The sequence below is a fragment of the Oncorhynchus mykiss genome, chromosome 22 (assembly GCF_057628025.1).
Source record: "Oncorhynchus mykiss isolate SJ-2025 chromosome 22, ASM5762802v1, whole genome shotgun sequence".
Taxonomy (NCBI): Eukaryota; Metazoa; Chordata; class Actinopteri; order Salmoniformes; family Salmonidae; genus Oncorhynchus; species Oncorhynchus mykiss.
The window spans coordinates 29,141,109-29,155,818 of record NC_143043.1 but is presented as its reverse complement, the minus strand read 5'-3'; the positions used below and the strand labels follow the sequence as shown (position 1 = coordinate 29,155,818).

Here is a 14,710-nt window from a genome sequence, read left to right as displayed (position 1 = left end):
TTTGCTGGTGACACTGTCTGTGATTTATTTAGAATTCAAGGCACACTGAACCAGTATGGCTACCACGGCATTCTGCAGCGATACGCTATCCCATCTGGTTTGCGCTTAGTGCGACTATCATTTGTTTTTCAAAAGGACAATGACTCAAAACATACCTGTGTAAAGGCTATTTGACCAAGAAGGAGAGTGATGGAGTGCTGCATCAGATGACCTGGCCTCCACAATCCCCCGACCTCAACCCAATTGATTTGGTTTGGGATGACTTGGACTGCAGTGTGAAGAAAAAGCAGCCAACAAGTGCTCATCAGCATATGTGGGAATTCCTTCAAGACTGTTGGAAAAGCATTCAAAACAAATCAAAAATCAAATCACATTTTATTGGTCACATACACGTGATTAGCAGATGTTATTGCGGATGTAGCGAAATGCTTGTGCTTCTAGCCCCGACAGTGCAGTAATATCTAAAAAGTAATATCTAACAAATTACACAACATATACCCAATACACACAAATCTAAGTAGGAATGAATTAATGCTGTATACATATGGACGAGCGATGTCAGAGCGGAACAGACTAAGATACAGTAGAATAGTATAGAAAAACAGTATATACATGAGTAATGCAAGATATGTAAGCATAATTAAGTGAATGAGATACCAAAGAATAGTATAGAAAACAGTATATACACATGAGATGAGTACATTCAAAAGTTTATGGAAACGTAGGGCTGTGCTTGCTATGGGAGTGTCCAGCACCTCTGGAACCTCTCTGCATACAGTACTCTCTCTCCTACATCTCTTTTAAACATTCGGGGCTCATGAATACCCTGAACCTACACTGGAAGACTACTGTCAAATCAAAGGTTTATTATATGTTAACATTTCATATTTGCATCATTTATTATTGGCTAGCTATCACTAAAGCGGGTAGCTTGGTTTGTTAGCCATTGCCAGCTAACGTAGCCTGCTAACTAACATTGGCTAGCTAGCTAACCCATTTAGTCAGCTAGCTACAACATGGAAGGGAAAGTGAAGCCAAATGACAATTTTTTTCTTCTCAATTTGACAGAATAAAATATAGACAACCTTGTTGTTTGTTTAACTTAATCACCAAACAGCAACAAAGCAGACAGTACCTAGGGTTCAGTCCTCTTTTTCTCTGATACTGTTTTTAACTGTTTGAATGTATGTATGTCTGTGCGTGTCTGAGAGGTTTGTTGTATTCTGTTTGTATGTCCTTCCTTCCCCCTGCTCTGTTCTCGTCACTTTGTAGATGAAATTGGCCCTTCATTTCAGTGATGTAAATGCACACCTGGGGGAGGAGAGATGGGGATAGGGAGGGGGAATGGGGAGAGGAAATTAGCCTTTACGGTTTGTTAGGGCCCTGCACTGTTTTGATGCTAAGCACAAGCTTTTGTACATCCTGTTTGAGAGGTGTGTGTATGTGTATGGAATGGAATGGGGTCAATCTGCGTGGTCAGATGGTAACAACGGCACACCACACACTGAGAGCAGAGGTGGATATGCAAAGATGGACCCTTTTAGTTTATGGATTCACAAAGATCAAGAAGAGGACACGTTTTTTTCTCTCCCGAAAACCAATGATTCGAAAACGCAATGGTTGGAGAATTGGTTTTGCTTTCCTGTTTTTTTTGTAGATGCATACAAAAAGTTTTGAATCTTTGAGTTTGTTTATTTGGAAGACGATGATTAATAAATAACCATGTATAAAAAATATTCCATCACACTGTTCACTATGTTCACTTCACTTGCTTTGTGATTTGGTTATATATTAAATTCCTCTACCCCACATGTCGAACTCATTCCACAAAGGGTTGAGTTTCCGCTGGTTTTTGCTCCACCCTTGTACTTGGTGGATGAATTAAGGTCACTAATTAGTAATGAATTTCAGGGATCCCGAGTGGCGCAGCGGTCTAAGGCACTGCATCTCAGTGCTAGAGGTGTCACTACAGACCCTGGTTTGATTCCAGGCTGTATCACAACCGGGCGTGATTGGGAGTCCCATAGGGCGTTGTCCAGGTTAGGGTTTGGCCAGTGACAATAATCGATGTGCATTACCCAGTCTACGCCCCTAATGATGTGTGAATGGTGGCCTATCCTTAGACTTGAAAATAAAGGAATTACCAGCCACATCTCCTCCCCTTTCAGCTATGCGTTTTGTCTGGTCAGCTGTTTACAGTGAAAACTGTGTTGTTTTTGTTCCTATTTACAGTGGGGCAAAAAAAGTATTTAGTCAGCCACCAATTGTGCAAGTTCTCCCACTTAAAAAGATGAGAGAGGCCTGTAATGTTCATCATAGGTACACTTCAACTATGACAGACAAAATGAGATTTTTTATAAATGTATTTGTTTGCTAGACTGTTCTCTCCACTACCGCACGGCAAGCAGTACCGGAGCGCTAAGTCCAAAGGGCTTCTGAACAGCTTCTACCCCCAAGCCATAAGACTGCTGAACAACTAAGCAAATGGCTACCTGGACTATTTGCATTGACCCCCCCCCTCACTATTTATTATCTATGCAGTCACTTTACCCCTACCTACATGTACATATTACCTCGACTAACCTGAACCCCACACATTGTATCGGTACCGGTACCCCCTGTACATAGCCTAGTTGTTATTTTATTGTGTTACTTTTTTTAAACTTTAATTTATTTAGTAAATATAATACTCTTATTTTCTTAAAACTGCATTGTTGGTTAAGGGCTTGTAAGTAAGCATTTCACGGTAAGGTCTACACCGGTTGTATTCGGCGCATGTGACAAATAAAATTTGATTTGATTTGATTCTGCCACTCAGAAGGATTTTAAAAAATAATAAAGAAATAACATTACAAAAGATACATAACTACAAAGTATTGATCCTTTTGATCATATCAAGTTTAAGAAATAATACATTAAATATATAGAGGAAAACAAAACAAAAAAATAATTTAAAAAAACAAACAATCCTATTGAAAACACACGGGTTCCTCCTGAAACATCCTGCAACGGGTGGTCAGTCTCCACAGGCCATAAGGTAAGTGCGGTCAGATATCAAGTAAAAAAATGTTTTAAAAACTTGTATTTTCAGGAGTTATATAACAATTGAGGATAAGGATTTGTGCCTGCTTGGAGTTGTGATCAGAGCTTGGTCTTGTGACCACTTGACTACTCCTTTGTCAAGACGGCACTTTTAGAGCGAGTTCCTTTCCTATCGCTCAAGCCCCGCCTCCACAACCCCTGAGGGCCCGTGGCGTCCATGGCAATATCTATGAGGCGGTCTGGGAGGAGCCAGCGGAGGAGGAGCAGGAAGAGGAAGTCGAGAACAGCAAAGAGGGCAAAGATGGAGCCTGCCACGGGGCCACAGTGGGCCCTCAGTCTGAGCAGCCGTCTGTCCAGAGGAAGAACCTCCTTCCCAGCGACGCAATCATACACCTGACAGAACATAGAGCATAGACACAGTGTTAGTATCAATTAATTAGACCTCATCAGTATCTCAGTCGGAGTCAATGAAAGGTATTATGAAAGTGTATCACAGTGTAGATTTATGAAACATAATAATATAGAGAGTATGTAAGCATGAATGAGCCTACCTTCTCTGTTCTCTCTGCGACGTTCCTCCAGGTGTACAGGGTGCGGACGTGGGCGTGGATGGTGGCGGGGGAGGCAACGCAGCCCGATAGTTGCCTAGCGATGACACTCTCCAGGCCGGCACACAGAGAATGCACGGTTGGCTCGCACAGGGTGATCAGATGCTCAGGCAGAACCTCTGGGATCCCTCCAACACGCGTACTTACCACCTACACGCACACACACAAAATTATCAGATCTCAAACTCCCTCACATTACAAGCATACTATACATCTAAACACCCACACATGTACAAAGTTCACCTCGTTGCCCCATTCATCTTAATGGACAAACACCCACTCAATCCACCACTGCTTTTCATTAGACAATCCCTGACTTACACCCAACCAGTTCCAGGTATCAACCACTTTATCTCACAGTGCACCAGCTAACATATACTATACCTGGCCTGTGTTGTGATAAGGGTTGAACCCACCTGTAGTCCACAGCTGGCTCCCTCCACTATGGCCATGCAGAAGGCCTCAGTCAGGGAGGTGTTGAGGAAGATATGTCCCTGGACCAACACCCCACGCACATCCTTATGCTCCAGGGCCCCCAGGAGATGCACCCTTGGGAGAGAGAGAAGCAAATCAGACACATGCAGTACATATAAACACATACAACCACATACACACACCACTGTATAATTGTACCTGTCGTGTAGTTGGTATTTCTCTCTCACTTCCTCCAACACGATTCTCTTTGGTCCCTCTCCACCAATCAAGAAATGTACATCTGGATGTTTCAGACAGAGCTCTGGGATGATCCTTCCCAGAAGATCTATTCCTTAAAAAAGGGAAAGAGCAGGAAATGACACTTCACACTCCTACAATCATACCTACAGGAACTGTATGTAATAATAAATGACGTAGATCAAGTTTTTGCTACATTTATCATTATATACAGTATAGTCTCACCCCACCCTACCTTTGCGGTAGACGAGACGGCTGATCACAACGATGGTGATCCTGTCGTCATGCCGTTGGGAGGGGTCGGGGGTGAAGTCTCTGGGGTCGACGGCATTGGGGATGACAGAAACAATCTCGGGGTCGAGCCCTGCCCTGAGCACTGTGTTCTCCTTACTGGTGTATGACACGCACACAATGTGATTGGTATCGCACAGAGACACAGCCAGCAGCTTATTGGTCAGCACCGAGCTTACGTCAGCAAAACCGAAGAGGGAGTGGTCAGTGAACACCTGTAAACAGAAAACAACCTTTAGTTATTTATACTAGATGGACACATAAAAAGCTATTTCAGGAATGTGATATGTTACCGCCTTGCCCATGGTTACCCACCGTGTTGAGGCCCATGGTTACCCACCGTGTTGAGGCCCATGGTTACCCACCGTGTTGAGGCCCATGGTTACCCACCGTGTGGAGGCCCATGGTTACCCACCGTGTGGAGGCCCATGGTTACCCACCGTGTTGAGGCCCATGGTTACCCACCGTGTTGAGGCCCATGGTTACCCACCGTGTTGAGGCCCATGGTTACCCACCGTGTTGAGGCCCATGGTTACCCACCGTGTTGAGGCCCATGGTTACCCACCGTGTTGAGGCCCATGGTTACCCACCGTGTTGAGGCCCATGGTTACCCACCGTGTTGAGGCCCATGGTTACCCACTGTGTTGAGGCCCATGGTTACCCACCGTGTTGAGGCCCATGGTTACCCACCGTGTTGAGGCCCATGGTTACCCACCGTGTTGAGGCCCATGGTTACCCACCGTGTTGAGGCCCATGGTCTTGGCGTGGAACAGTGCATCGTGTCCCATAGCGGAGAAGGAGCTGTGGGCGTGCACCACGGTGATGCGTTCCCTGACGAACACACAGCGCAGAAGTGGCAGGCTGTGGAAGCAGGTGGTGACGGTGGACTGGTTGTACATCACCTGCAGGGGCAGGTAGTAGACCTTGAGTCCATTGGTCAGGTAGCGGACCCCCTTCCTGCAGCCGTAGGTGTGGGTGGCGATCACCACCTTGTGGCCCTTCTCGATCAGACACTGGGATAGCTGGTAGATGTGGCTCTCCACCCCTCCCATATTGGGGTAGAAGAAGTCTGACACCATGCAAATGTTGTGTTTCCTGGTTGGGGCCTGGGGAGCTACTGTGAGCCCGTCATGGTGTCTGTTTGCTGGGGGAGCATGGGCAGCCGCCCCCCTCCTTCGCTGGCCCATGGTGGTGGAGTGCTGTGGTTGTGTGCGTCACTCATACAGGCGTTTCACATGTAGAGCAACCATGCACCTGTGTAAATAATGAAAAATATATAAATTACAATGGCTAGCTACAACACAATCTGCTCAGACTAGCCTAGGACTCAATCTAATTACTATATCATACACTTTGGTAATGAAGCTTATCGAAAGATGATCTTATGAATAAGCGGTTGCAAGCTAGCTAGTCGAGATATCATCTGGCCGCATACACTGAGTGTACAAAACGTTAGGAACACCTTCCTAATATTGAGTTTCACCCCCTTTTGCCCTCAGAACAAACTCAATTTGTTGAAGCATTGACTCTCGGTGTCGAAAGCGTTCCACAGAGATGCTGGACTATGTTGACTCCAATGCTTCCCACAGTTGAGTCAAGCTTGCTGGATGTCCTTCAGGTGGTGGACCATTCTTAGGGGCGGCAGCCTAGTGCTTAGAGAGTTGGACTAGTAACCGGAAGGTTGCAAGTTCAAACCCCCGAGCTGACAAGGTACAAATCTGTCGCTCTGCCCCTGAACAGGCAGTTAACCGTAGGTTAACTCAAGAACTGCAATGGCACCTACTACAGTTCAAAGGAACTCAAATCTTTTCTTTTTTTTAAACCCCTTTTTCTCTCCAATTTCGTGGTATCCAGTCTTGTCTCATCGCTACAACTCCCGTAGGGACTCGGGAGAGGCGAAGGACGAGAACTATGCGTCCTCCGAAACACAACCCAACCTAGCCGCACCGCTTCTTGACACAACGCACATCCAACCTGGAAGCCAGCCGCACCAATGTGTCGGAGGAAACACCGTACACCTGGCGACCTAGTCAGCGTGCACTGCGCCCGGCCCGCCACAGGAGTCGCTAGTGTGCGATGAGACAAGGATATCCCTGCTGGCCAAACCCTCCCTAACCCGGACGACGCTGGGCCAATTGTGCACCGCCCCATGGGCCTCGCGGCCAGCTGCGACAGGGCCTGGGCTCTGGTGGCACAGCTAGCACTGAGATGCAGTGCCTGAGACCACTGTGCCACCCGGGAGGCCCATAACTCACATTTTTGTCTAACCTATTCACCGTCTGAATGGCACACACACAATCCATGTCTCAATTATCTCAAGGCTTAAAAATCATTATTTAACCTGTCAATCTACAAGGATTGAAGTGGATTTAACAGGTGACATCAATAGAGGATCATAGCTTTCACCTGGTCAGTCTATGTCATGGAAAGAGTAGGTGTTCCTAACAGTGGTGGTAAAATCACTGGGGAAGCCAGAAAAGAAGGCCATATTACAACCTGTGTAGTGACAATTGCGTTGTTTGCTCTTATAACCTGTTAATTCATATGCCTTGCGACCGTGATATTTAGGCCTAAAGGCTGAAACAATTAGACACAGTGGTAAAATAAATTCAAAGACACCTTTGTTTTATCACAAAATCGGATAGCATCCTCTGTCCCGTTTTGTACACAAATCATGAACTCAGCAAAAAAAAATAAATGTCCCCTTTTCAGGACCCTGTCTTTCAAAGATACTTCATAAAAATCTAAATAACTCCAGATGTTCATTGTAAAGGGTTTAAACTCTGTTTCCCAAGCTTGTTCAATGAACCATAAACAATTAATGAACATGCACCTGTGGAACGGTCGTTAAGACACTAACAGCTTACAGACGGTAGGCAATTATGGTCACAGTTATGAAAACTTTGGACACTAAAGAGGCCTTTCTCTGAAAGACACCAAAAGAAAGATGCCCAGGATCCCTGCTCATCTGCGTGAACGTGCCTTAGGCAATGCTGCAAGGAGGCATGAGGACTACAGATGTGGCCAGGGCAATAAATTGCAATGTCCATACTGTGAGACGCCTAAGACAGCGCTACAGGGAGACAGGACGGACAGCTGATCATCCTTGCAGTGGCGGACCACGTGTAACAACACCTGCACAGGATTGGTACATCCGAACATCACACCTGCGGGACAGGTACAGGATGGCAACAACAACTGCCCGAGTTACACCAGGAACGCACAATCCCCCCATCGGTGCTCAGACTGTCCGCAATAGGCTGAGAGAGGCTGGACTGAGGGCTTGTAGGCCTGTTGTAAGGCAGGTCCTCACCAAACATCAGCGGCAACAACGTCACCTATGGGCACCAACCCACCGTTGCTGGACCAGACAGGACTGGCAAAAAGTGATCTTCACTGACGAGTCTCGGTTTTGTGCGCATGGGGTGATGGTTGGATTCGTGTTTATCGTTCAAGGAATGAGCGTTACACTGAGGCCTGTACTCTGGAGCGGGATTGACTTGGAGGTGGAGGGTCCGTCATGGTCTGGGGTGGTGTGTCACAGCATCATCGGACTGAGCTTGTTGTCATTGCAAGCAATCTCAGCGCTGTGCGTTACAGGGAAGACATCCTTCTCCCTCATGGTGGTACCCTTCCTGCAGGCTCATCCTTACATGACCCTCCAGCATGACAATGCCACCAGCCATACTGCTCGTTCTGTGCGTGATTTCCTGCAAGACAGGAATGTCAGTACTCTGCCATGGCTAGCGGAGAGCCCTGCTCTCAATCCCATTGAGCACGTCTGAAACCTGTTGGATCGGAGGGTGAGGGCTAGGGCCATTCACCCCAGAAATGTCCGGGAACTTGCAGGTACCTTTGTGGAAGAGTGGGGTAACATCTCACAGCAAGAACCGGCAAATCTGGTGCAGTCCATGAGGAGGAGATGCACTGCAGTACTTAATGCAGCTGGTGGCCACACCAGATACTGACTGTTACTTTTGATTTTGACTCCCCCTTTGTTCAGGGACACATTATTCCATTTCTGTTAGTCACATGTCTGTGGAACTTGTTCAGTTTATGTCAGTTGTTGAATCTTGTTATGTTCATACAAATATTTACACATGTTAAGTTTGCGGAAAATAAACGCAGTTGACAGTGAGAGTAAGTTTTTTTTCCTGAGTTTATTACATGTAACATGACCAACAGCATGGTCAAGCAAGTTAATGTTTCCGGATTTTACGGACCACTAAAGAACTATTGATTTAGAACCACAGTGAGTTACCGCAAGTCGCAAAGAAAACAGCAGCTGCCTCCACCATTCCATCACCTCTGCTTAGTCTAATACAGTAACAACTAAAAGATACCATTTTTTTTTATTGCAATCAACGTAAGCAAAATAAAATGTGGCTGTCCATGGTTCTGTCTGCATGAGTATGCGTGAACGCAAGTAGAAAATATGTTGACTCACCCTACTTGTAGAGAAACGCCAATGCCATCCTCCTTTCTTTCATGTTGATGAAACAGTCTATCACTCAGCCATACAGTACACGTGTTTATTTTTTGTTGTCCTAGGCTACCTGGCTAAAATGCTTACTTGCAAGCCTAATTCCATTCATGGAGAACTTTAGCTGGTTAACATTAGCCTGTTACATGCTGAATGTCCATCCTCTCAGGCTAGGGCACAACAATGCATGAATTAATGGTTTAATCAGAATCGTCATTATAATCATTGTCTAGTATGGAGAATTAAGTAAAACCACAAGACCAACTCCCTATCTCCATCCATGGATAATTTAGTTAAGGGCCAATTTTAGCAAGCAATCTAGCCACCAAAGGGCTACAACACAACGGGATGCAACAATTCAAGTTGTTCTGTCAATGATGAATGATCTCATTGCGATTTGATGTGAGGGATGCCAAAATCCAAGCTGGCTTTCCTTGACACTTTTTTGGGGTGAGCCAGGACCATTCACAGTTGAACTGGCTCAGTTTAGCTTAATTAACGCTGATAAAAAAATATATAAAAAATTGACGATCAAGGGAGGCCAAATGCTCGCTGGCTTCCGTTGCATTCCAATCAAGTATGGGCAGCAACAATGTCATACTCGAGTGAGAGTTTAGACCAGACAGCATCAGATAGATGGCATACACGTAGGGAGACAGATGTTCGCTGTTTAGTTTGCTCGGATGCTTTTTTTTCCGGTGAGATACATTCAGCCTCTGCGAATTGAAGGACAATTATGAAACACAGAGAGACGAAATATATATTGTTATATGCATTTTTTTCTCCAATTTAGCCTGGCTTCCCTTGGCATCTATGAATACATCCATGGTTCCTAATCTTTGTACAGTGTAGATAACCCATTCGTTTGTAGCTTGGAGGTAACGTTAACTAGCTGCTGTAACTTTTTAGTTGGCTAGTTAACGTTAGAAATTAAGCTAGGTAAGCTAGTATGTTTGCTATGATGCTGCAAAGGACTTTGAGGGTTCAGACTTGAGACTATGACCTTACCTTCAGAGCAAAGAGAAATGTATTTTTGTTTTATATAAATCAACAATTTTGTCTCAGTTCATCGTTATTCAACCATATTCCGTCAATCAAAACAACACACACTTCCTGCTCCGCGTCATCATGTCAAAGATAGAACAACAAGACAGATATTTCACTGGATGTATAAATGTGAAGCAACCGGTTGGCGTTTCCACTCACAAGCAAATATGGTAGTGAGAGGTGCCTACTGGCGCGTAGTGGGAGAAGAGGGAACGAGATGGATTTTGGCCGACACGGCAAATTTTTTAATCGATGAAACATTTGATCTCAATACACTTGTTATGAAGTGTTATTCTTTGAAATTTTAAATTTCGCTGTTTGGGAGTGCAAATCCGAATTGAGTTACTGCACAAGGGAATTCATAGTAGGCGTTCCCTAACGAAATATGGAGACGTCTACTACAACGCGCCAATAGGTTATCGCTAACGCGTGCATGGCCCTGCCCACCTCCTTGCTTGTTCTGTTCACTATGATAATTCGTTCCCATTGGAAACGACAAGATGTGGTCTATCTTGATTTCGTTATAAAATCTTTGATCATGTCTTCATCTTCTTCTTCTTCTTATTATTATTATTAGTCTTCTTCGTTGGATTTATTGGCGAGCTACATGCAAAAATGTTTGTCGCCTCTAACTGGACGGGGATTAAATAAATAATTGATATTGATAAAATAAATGTTTATTCCACTACGGGGAAAATAAAATTAAAATTAAAACACAAACTACGAAAGAATTTACCCCCCCTCCCCAAAAAACAACAATTTGTATATATAGGGTGGGACTGCACGAGTCAATAATCCATGTAGCTCCTCGGATGTTAAAAGGAAAGGTTCACCCATTTTGAATGTTATATGTTTTTGTGGTGTCCTATCGCTTCCCTGGGTCATTTAATGTTTTCCTGTGTATCTGAGCTATTGGGGCTCTAGCAGGCAGAACTATGGCTGGTATGACAATGCACTGCGATAAAGTCACTCTCACTAACCTATAAATTAATAAGAATATGACTTTTATATTGAAAGACTCTATCATACATGCCAGATTTTAATATTCCTACCTCGAGAAATGTGTCATTTAACATCTAGCACATTTGTCCTATGTGCCTGCCTCTTTACGCCTCGTTCACACCGACAGCATTTTGGTACACCAGAAGTGCATTTCCAATGGAATGCTGCATTTGCCTTGCAGTACTGCATTGCAGAGGCAGAGTTCTCCTTCCTTCCATTGACCAAACGATTCATCCTACGAATGTCGACCACTCCAGGAATTTTCTTTAGCATGTTAATGTCAACATTCTCAGACACTCCAGAACTTACTCCTTTGACAGGCACCCACCCTGCTCCGTAGGTCAATACATGACATAGCATAATCATTAACTCAATTTTGAGGCCCAGAAAATTATCCTTCTGATCAGCATAAACACACAAAATCAACACAAGCCCAGCCCTTGTGATTTTCACTGACTGTACTTTACTCAAGGCTTTCTTTACCATTTTGGATACTTCCCACGGATCCACCAAATCGGGACCCAATTCTCCCAGAAAACGAACTCCTACCAGATTCAACCGGGTAATACCTTCACTAAAAGTTAACTTTCCTACATTAGTTTAACATACTTATTTCCACCATTATCAGATTCAAGCTCCATCTCGCATGACCTTCACATAGAGATAGATAGAGGACTCATCTTTGTACTGTATCTGTGCCATTTTAGCATCAGACTGGAATATGTTACGGGGGTTTTCCGATGGCATTGAGGAGTACACAACATCAGTCACTGACTTAATCAATAAGTGCATCAATGACGTCGTCACCACAGTGACTGTACGTACATACCCCAACCAGAAGCCATGGATTAAAGGGTAGAGCTACCACTTTCAAGGAGCTTGACTCTAACCCGGAAGCTTATAATAAATCACGCTATGCCCTCCGACGAACCATCAAACAGGAAAAGCGTCAATACAGGACAAAGATCGAATCGTACTACAATGGCTTCAAACCTCAACAGATGTGGCAGGGCTTGCAAACTATTACAGACTACAAAGGGAAGCACAGCCGCGAGCTGCCAGTTGACACGAGTAGAGGTCGACCGATTAATCAGAATGACCGATTAATTAGGGCCGATTTCAAGTTTTCATAACAATCGTAATCGGCATTTTTGGACACCAATCATGGCCGATTACATTGTACTTCACGAGGAGACTGCGTGGCAGGCTGACTACCTGTTATGCGAGTGCAGCAAGGAGCCAAGGTAAGGTGCTAGCTAGCATTAAACGTATCTTGTAAAAAACAATCTTAACATAATCACTAGTTAACTACACATAGTTCATGATATTACTAGTTTATCTAGCTTGTCCTGCGCTGCATATAATCGATGTGGTGCCTGTTAATTTATCATTGAATCATAACCTACTTCGCCAAACGGGTGATTTAACAAGCGCATTCGCGAAAAATCACTGTCGTTGCACCAATGTGTACCTAACCATAAACATTAATGCCTTTCTTAAAATCAATACACAAGTATATATTTTTAAACCTGCATATATAGTTAATATTGCCTGCAAACATTAATTTATTTTAACTAGGGAAATTGTGTCACTTCTCTTGCGTTCTGTGCAACAGAGTCAGGGTATGTGCAGCAGTTTGGGCCGCCTGGCTCATTGCGAACTGTGAAGACTATTTCTTCCTAACAAAGACAGCCAACTTGCCAAACGGGGATGATGTAACAAAAGCGGATTTGAGAAAAAAGCATAATCGTTGCACGAATGTACCTAACCATAAACATCAATGCCTTTCTTAAAATTAATACACAGAAGTATAGTATTTCTGTGTGTTATTATGTTATAATTAAGTCTAGGATTTGATATTTGATAGAGGCAGTCTGACTGAGCGGTGGTAGGCAGCAGCAGGCTTGTAAGCATTCATTCAAACAGCACTTTCGTGCGTTTGCCAGCAGCTCTTTGCTGTGCTTCAAGCATTGAGCCGTTTATGACTTCAAGCCTATCAACTCCCGAGATTAGGCTAGTGTAACCGATGTGAAATGGCTAGCTAGTTAGCGGGGTGCGCGCTAATAGCGTTTCAAAGTCACTCGCTCTGAGACTTGGAGTAGTTGTTCCCCTTGCTTTGCTTTTGTGGAGCGATGGGTAACGATGCTTTGAGGGTGGCTGTTGTCGATGTGGTAGGGGCGAGGAGAGAGACGTAAGCTATACTGTTACACTGGCAATACTATAGTGCCTATAAGAACATCCAAAAGTCAAAGGTATATGAAATACAAATTGTATAGAGAGAATTCCTATAATTCCTATAATAACCTCAACCTAAAACTTCTTACCTGGGAATATTGAAGACTCATGTTAAAAGGAACCACCAGCTTTCATATGTTCTCATGTCCTGAGCAAGGAACTTAAACATTAGCTTTTTTACATGGTACATATTGCACTTTTACTTTCTCCTCCAACACTTTGTTTTTGCATTATTTAAACCAAATTGAATATGTTTCATTATTTATTTGAGGCTAAATTGATTTGATTGATGTATTATATTAAGTTAAAATAAATGTGTTCATTCAGTATTTTTGTACTTGTCATTATTACAAATAAATACATTTAAAAAAAATGTAAATCAGCCGATTAATCGACATCGGCTTTTTTGGTCCTCCAATAATCGATATCGGCGTTGAAAAATCATAGTCGGTCGACCTCTAGACACGAGCCTAACAGACTAGCTAAATTACTTCTACGCTCGCTTCGAGGCAAGTAACGTGGAAACATGCATGAGAGCATCAACTGTTCAGGACGACTGTGTGATCACGCTCTCCATAGCCGATGTGAGTAAGACCTTTAAAACAGGTCAACATTCATAAGGCCGCGGGGCCAGACGGATTACCAGGACGTGTACTCCGAGCATATGCTGACCAACTGGCAAGTGTCTTCACTGACATTTTCAACATCTCCCTGTCTGAGTCTGTAATATCAACATGTTTCAAGCAGACCACCATAGTCCATGTGCCCAAGAACACCAAGGTAACCTGCTTAAATGACTACAGACCCATAGCACTCAGGTCTGTAGCCATTAAGTGCTTTGAACGGCTGGTCATGGCTCACATCAACACCATTATCCCAGAAACCCTGGACTCACTCCTATTTGTATACCGCCCCAACAGATCCACAGATGATACATTCTCTATTGCACTCCACACGGGCCTTTCACACCTGGACAAAAGGAACACCTATGTGAGAATACAATATTCATTGACTACAGCTCAGCGTTCAACACCATAGTGCCCTGAAAACTCATCACTAAGCTAAGGACCTTGGGACTAAACACCGTTCAACTGACGACTGAAGTCAGCCTGCAAGCGCCGGGCCCGCCCAAGGAGTCGCTAGAGCACGATGAGCCAAGTAAATTTCCAAGCCATTTCTTAAAGATATCCATAAAAAGTGTTGTTTAAAGTTTGCCACAAGCCACCTGGGAGACACACCAAACATGTGGAAGAAGGTGCTCTGGTCAGATGAAACCAAAATGTAACTTTTTGGCAACAATGCAAAACGTTATGTTTGGCGTAAAAGCAAC

At 44.1% G+C, this 14,710-nt stretch overlaps 1 protein-coding gene across 7 annotated transcripts; it reads right to left on the bottom strand.

Moving 5' to 3' along the window:
- Window positions 1-356: 356 nt before the first annotated feature.
- Window positions 357-10,246, bottom strand: LOC110502009 (phosphatidylinositol N-acetylglucosaminyltransferase subunit A). Of its 7 annotated transcripts, none has more exons than XM_036959556.2 (8): window positions 10,105-10,240; window positions 9,061-9,812; window positions 5,354-5,867; window positions 4,558-4,828; window positions 4,284-4,416; window positions 4,067-4,199; window positions 3,594-3,800; window positions 357-3,435 (listed from the first exon to the last, which is right to left on the bottom strand). In XM_036959556.2, exons 3-8 carry the CDS (start codon window positions 5,798-5,800, stop codon window positions 3,169-3,171), a joined length of 1,458 nt encoding a protein of 485 aa, XP_036815451.1. In that variant the 5' UTR covers window positions 5,801-5,867; window positions 9,061-9,812; window positions 10,105-10,240; the 3' UTR covers window positions 357-3,168. The 7 variants fall into 7 exon arrangements, with proteins under 7 accessions (XP_036815451.1, XP_090071902.1, XP_036815450.1 ...); XM_090215776.1 differs by having other exon boundaries at window positions 5,516-5,867; window positions 10,105-10,235; XM_036959555.2 differs by lacking the exon at window positions 9,061-9,812 and having other exon boundaries at window positions 10,105-10,246.
- Between the last annotated feature and the right edge of the window lie 4,464 nt (window positions 10,247-14,710).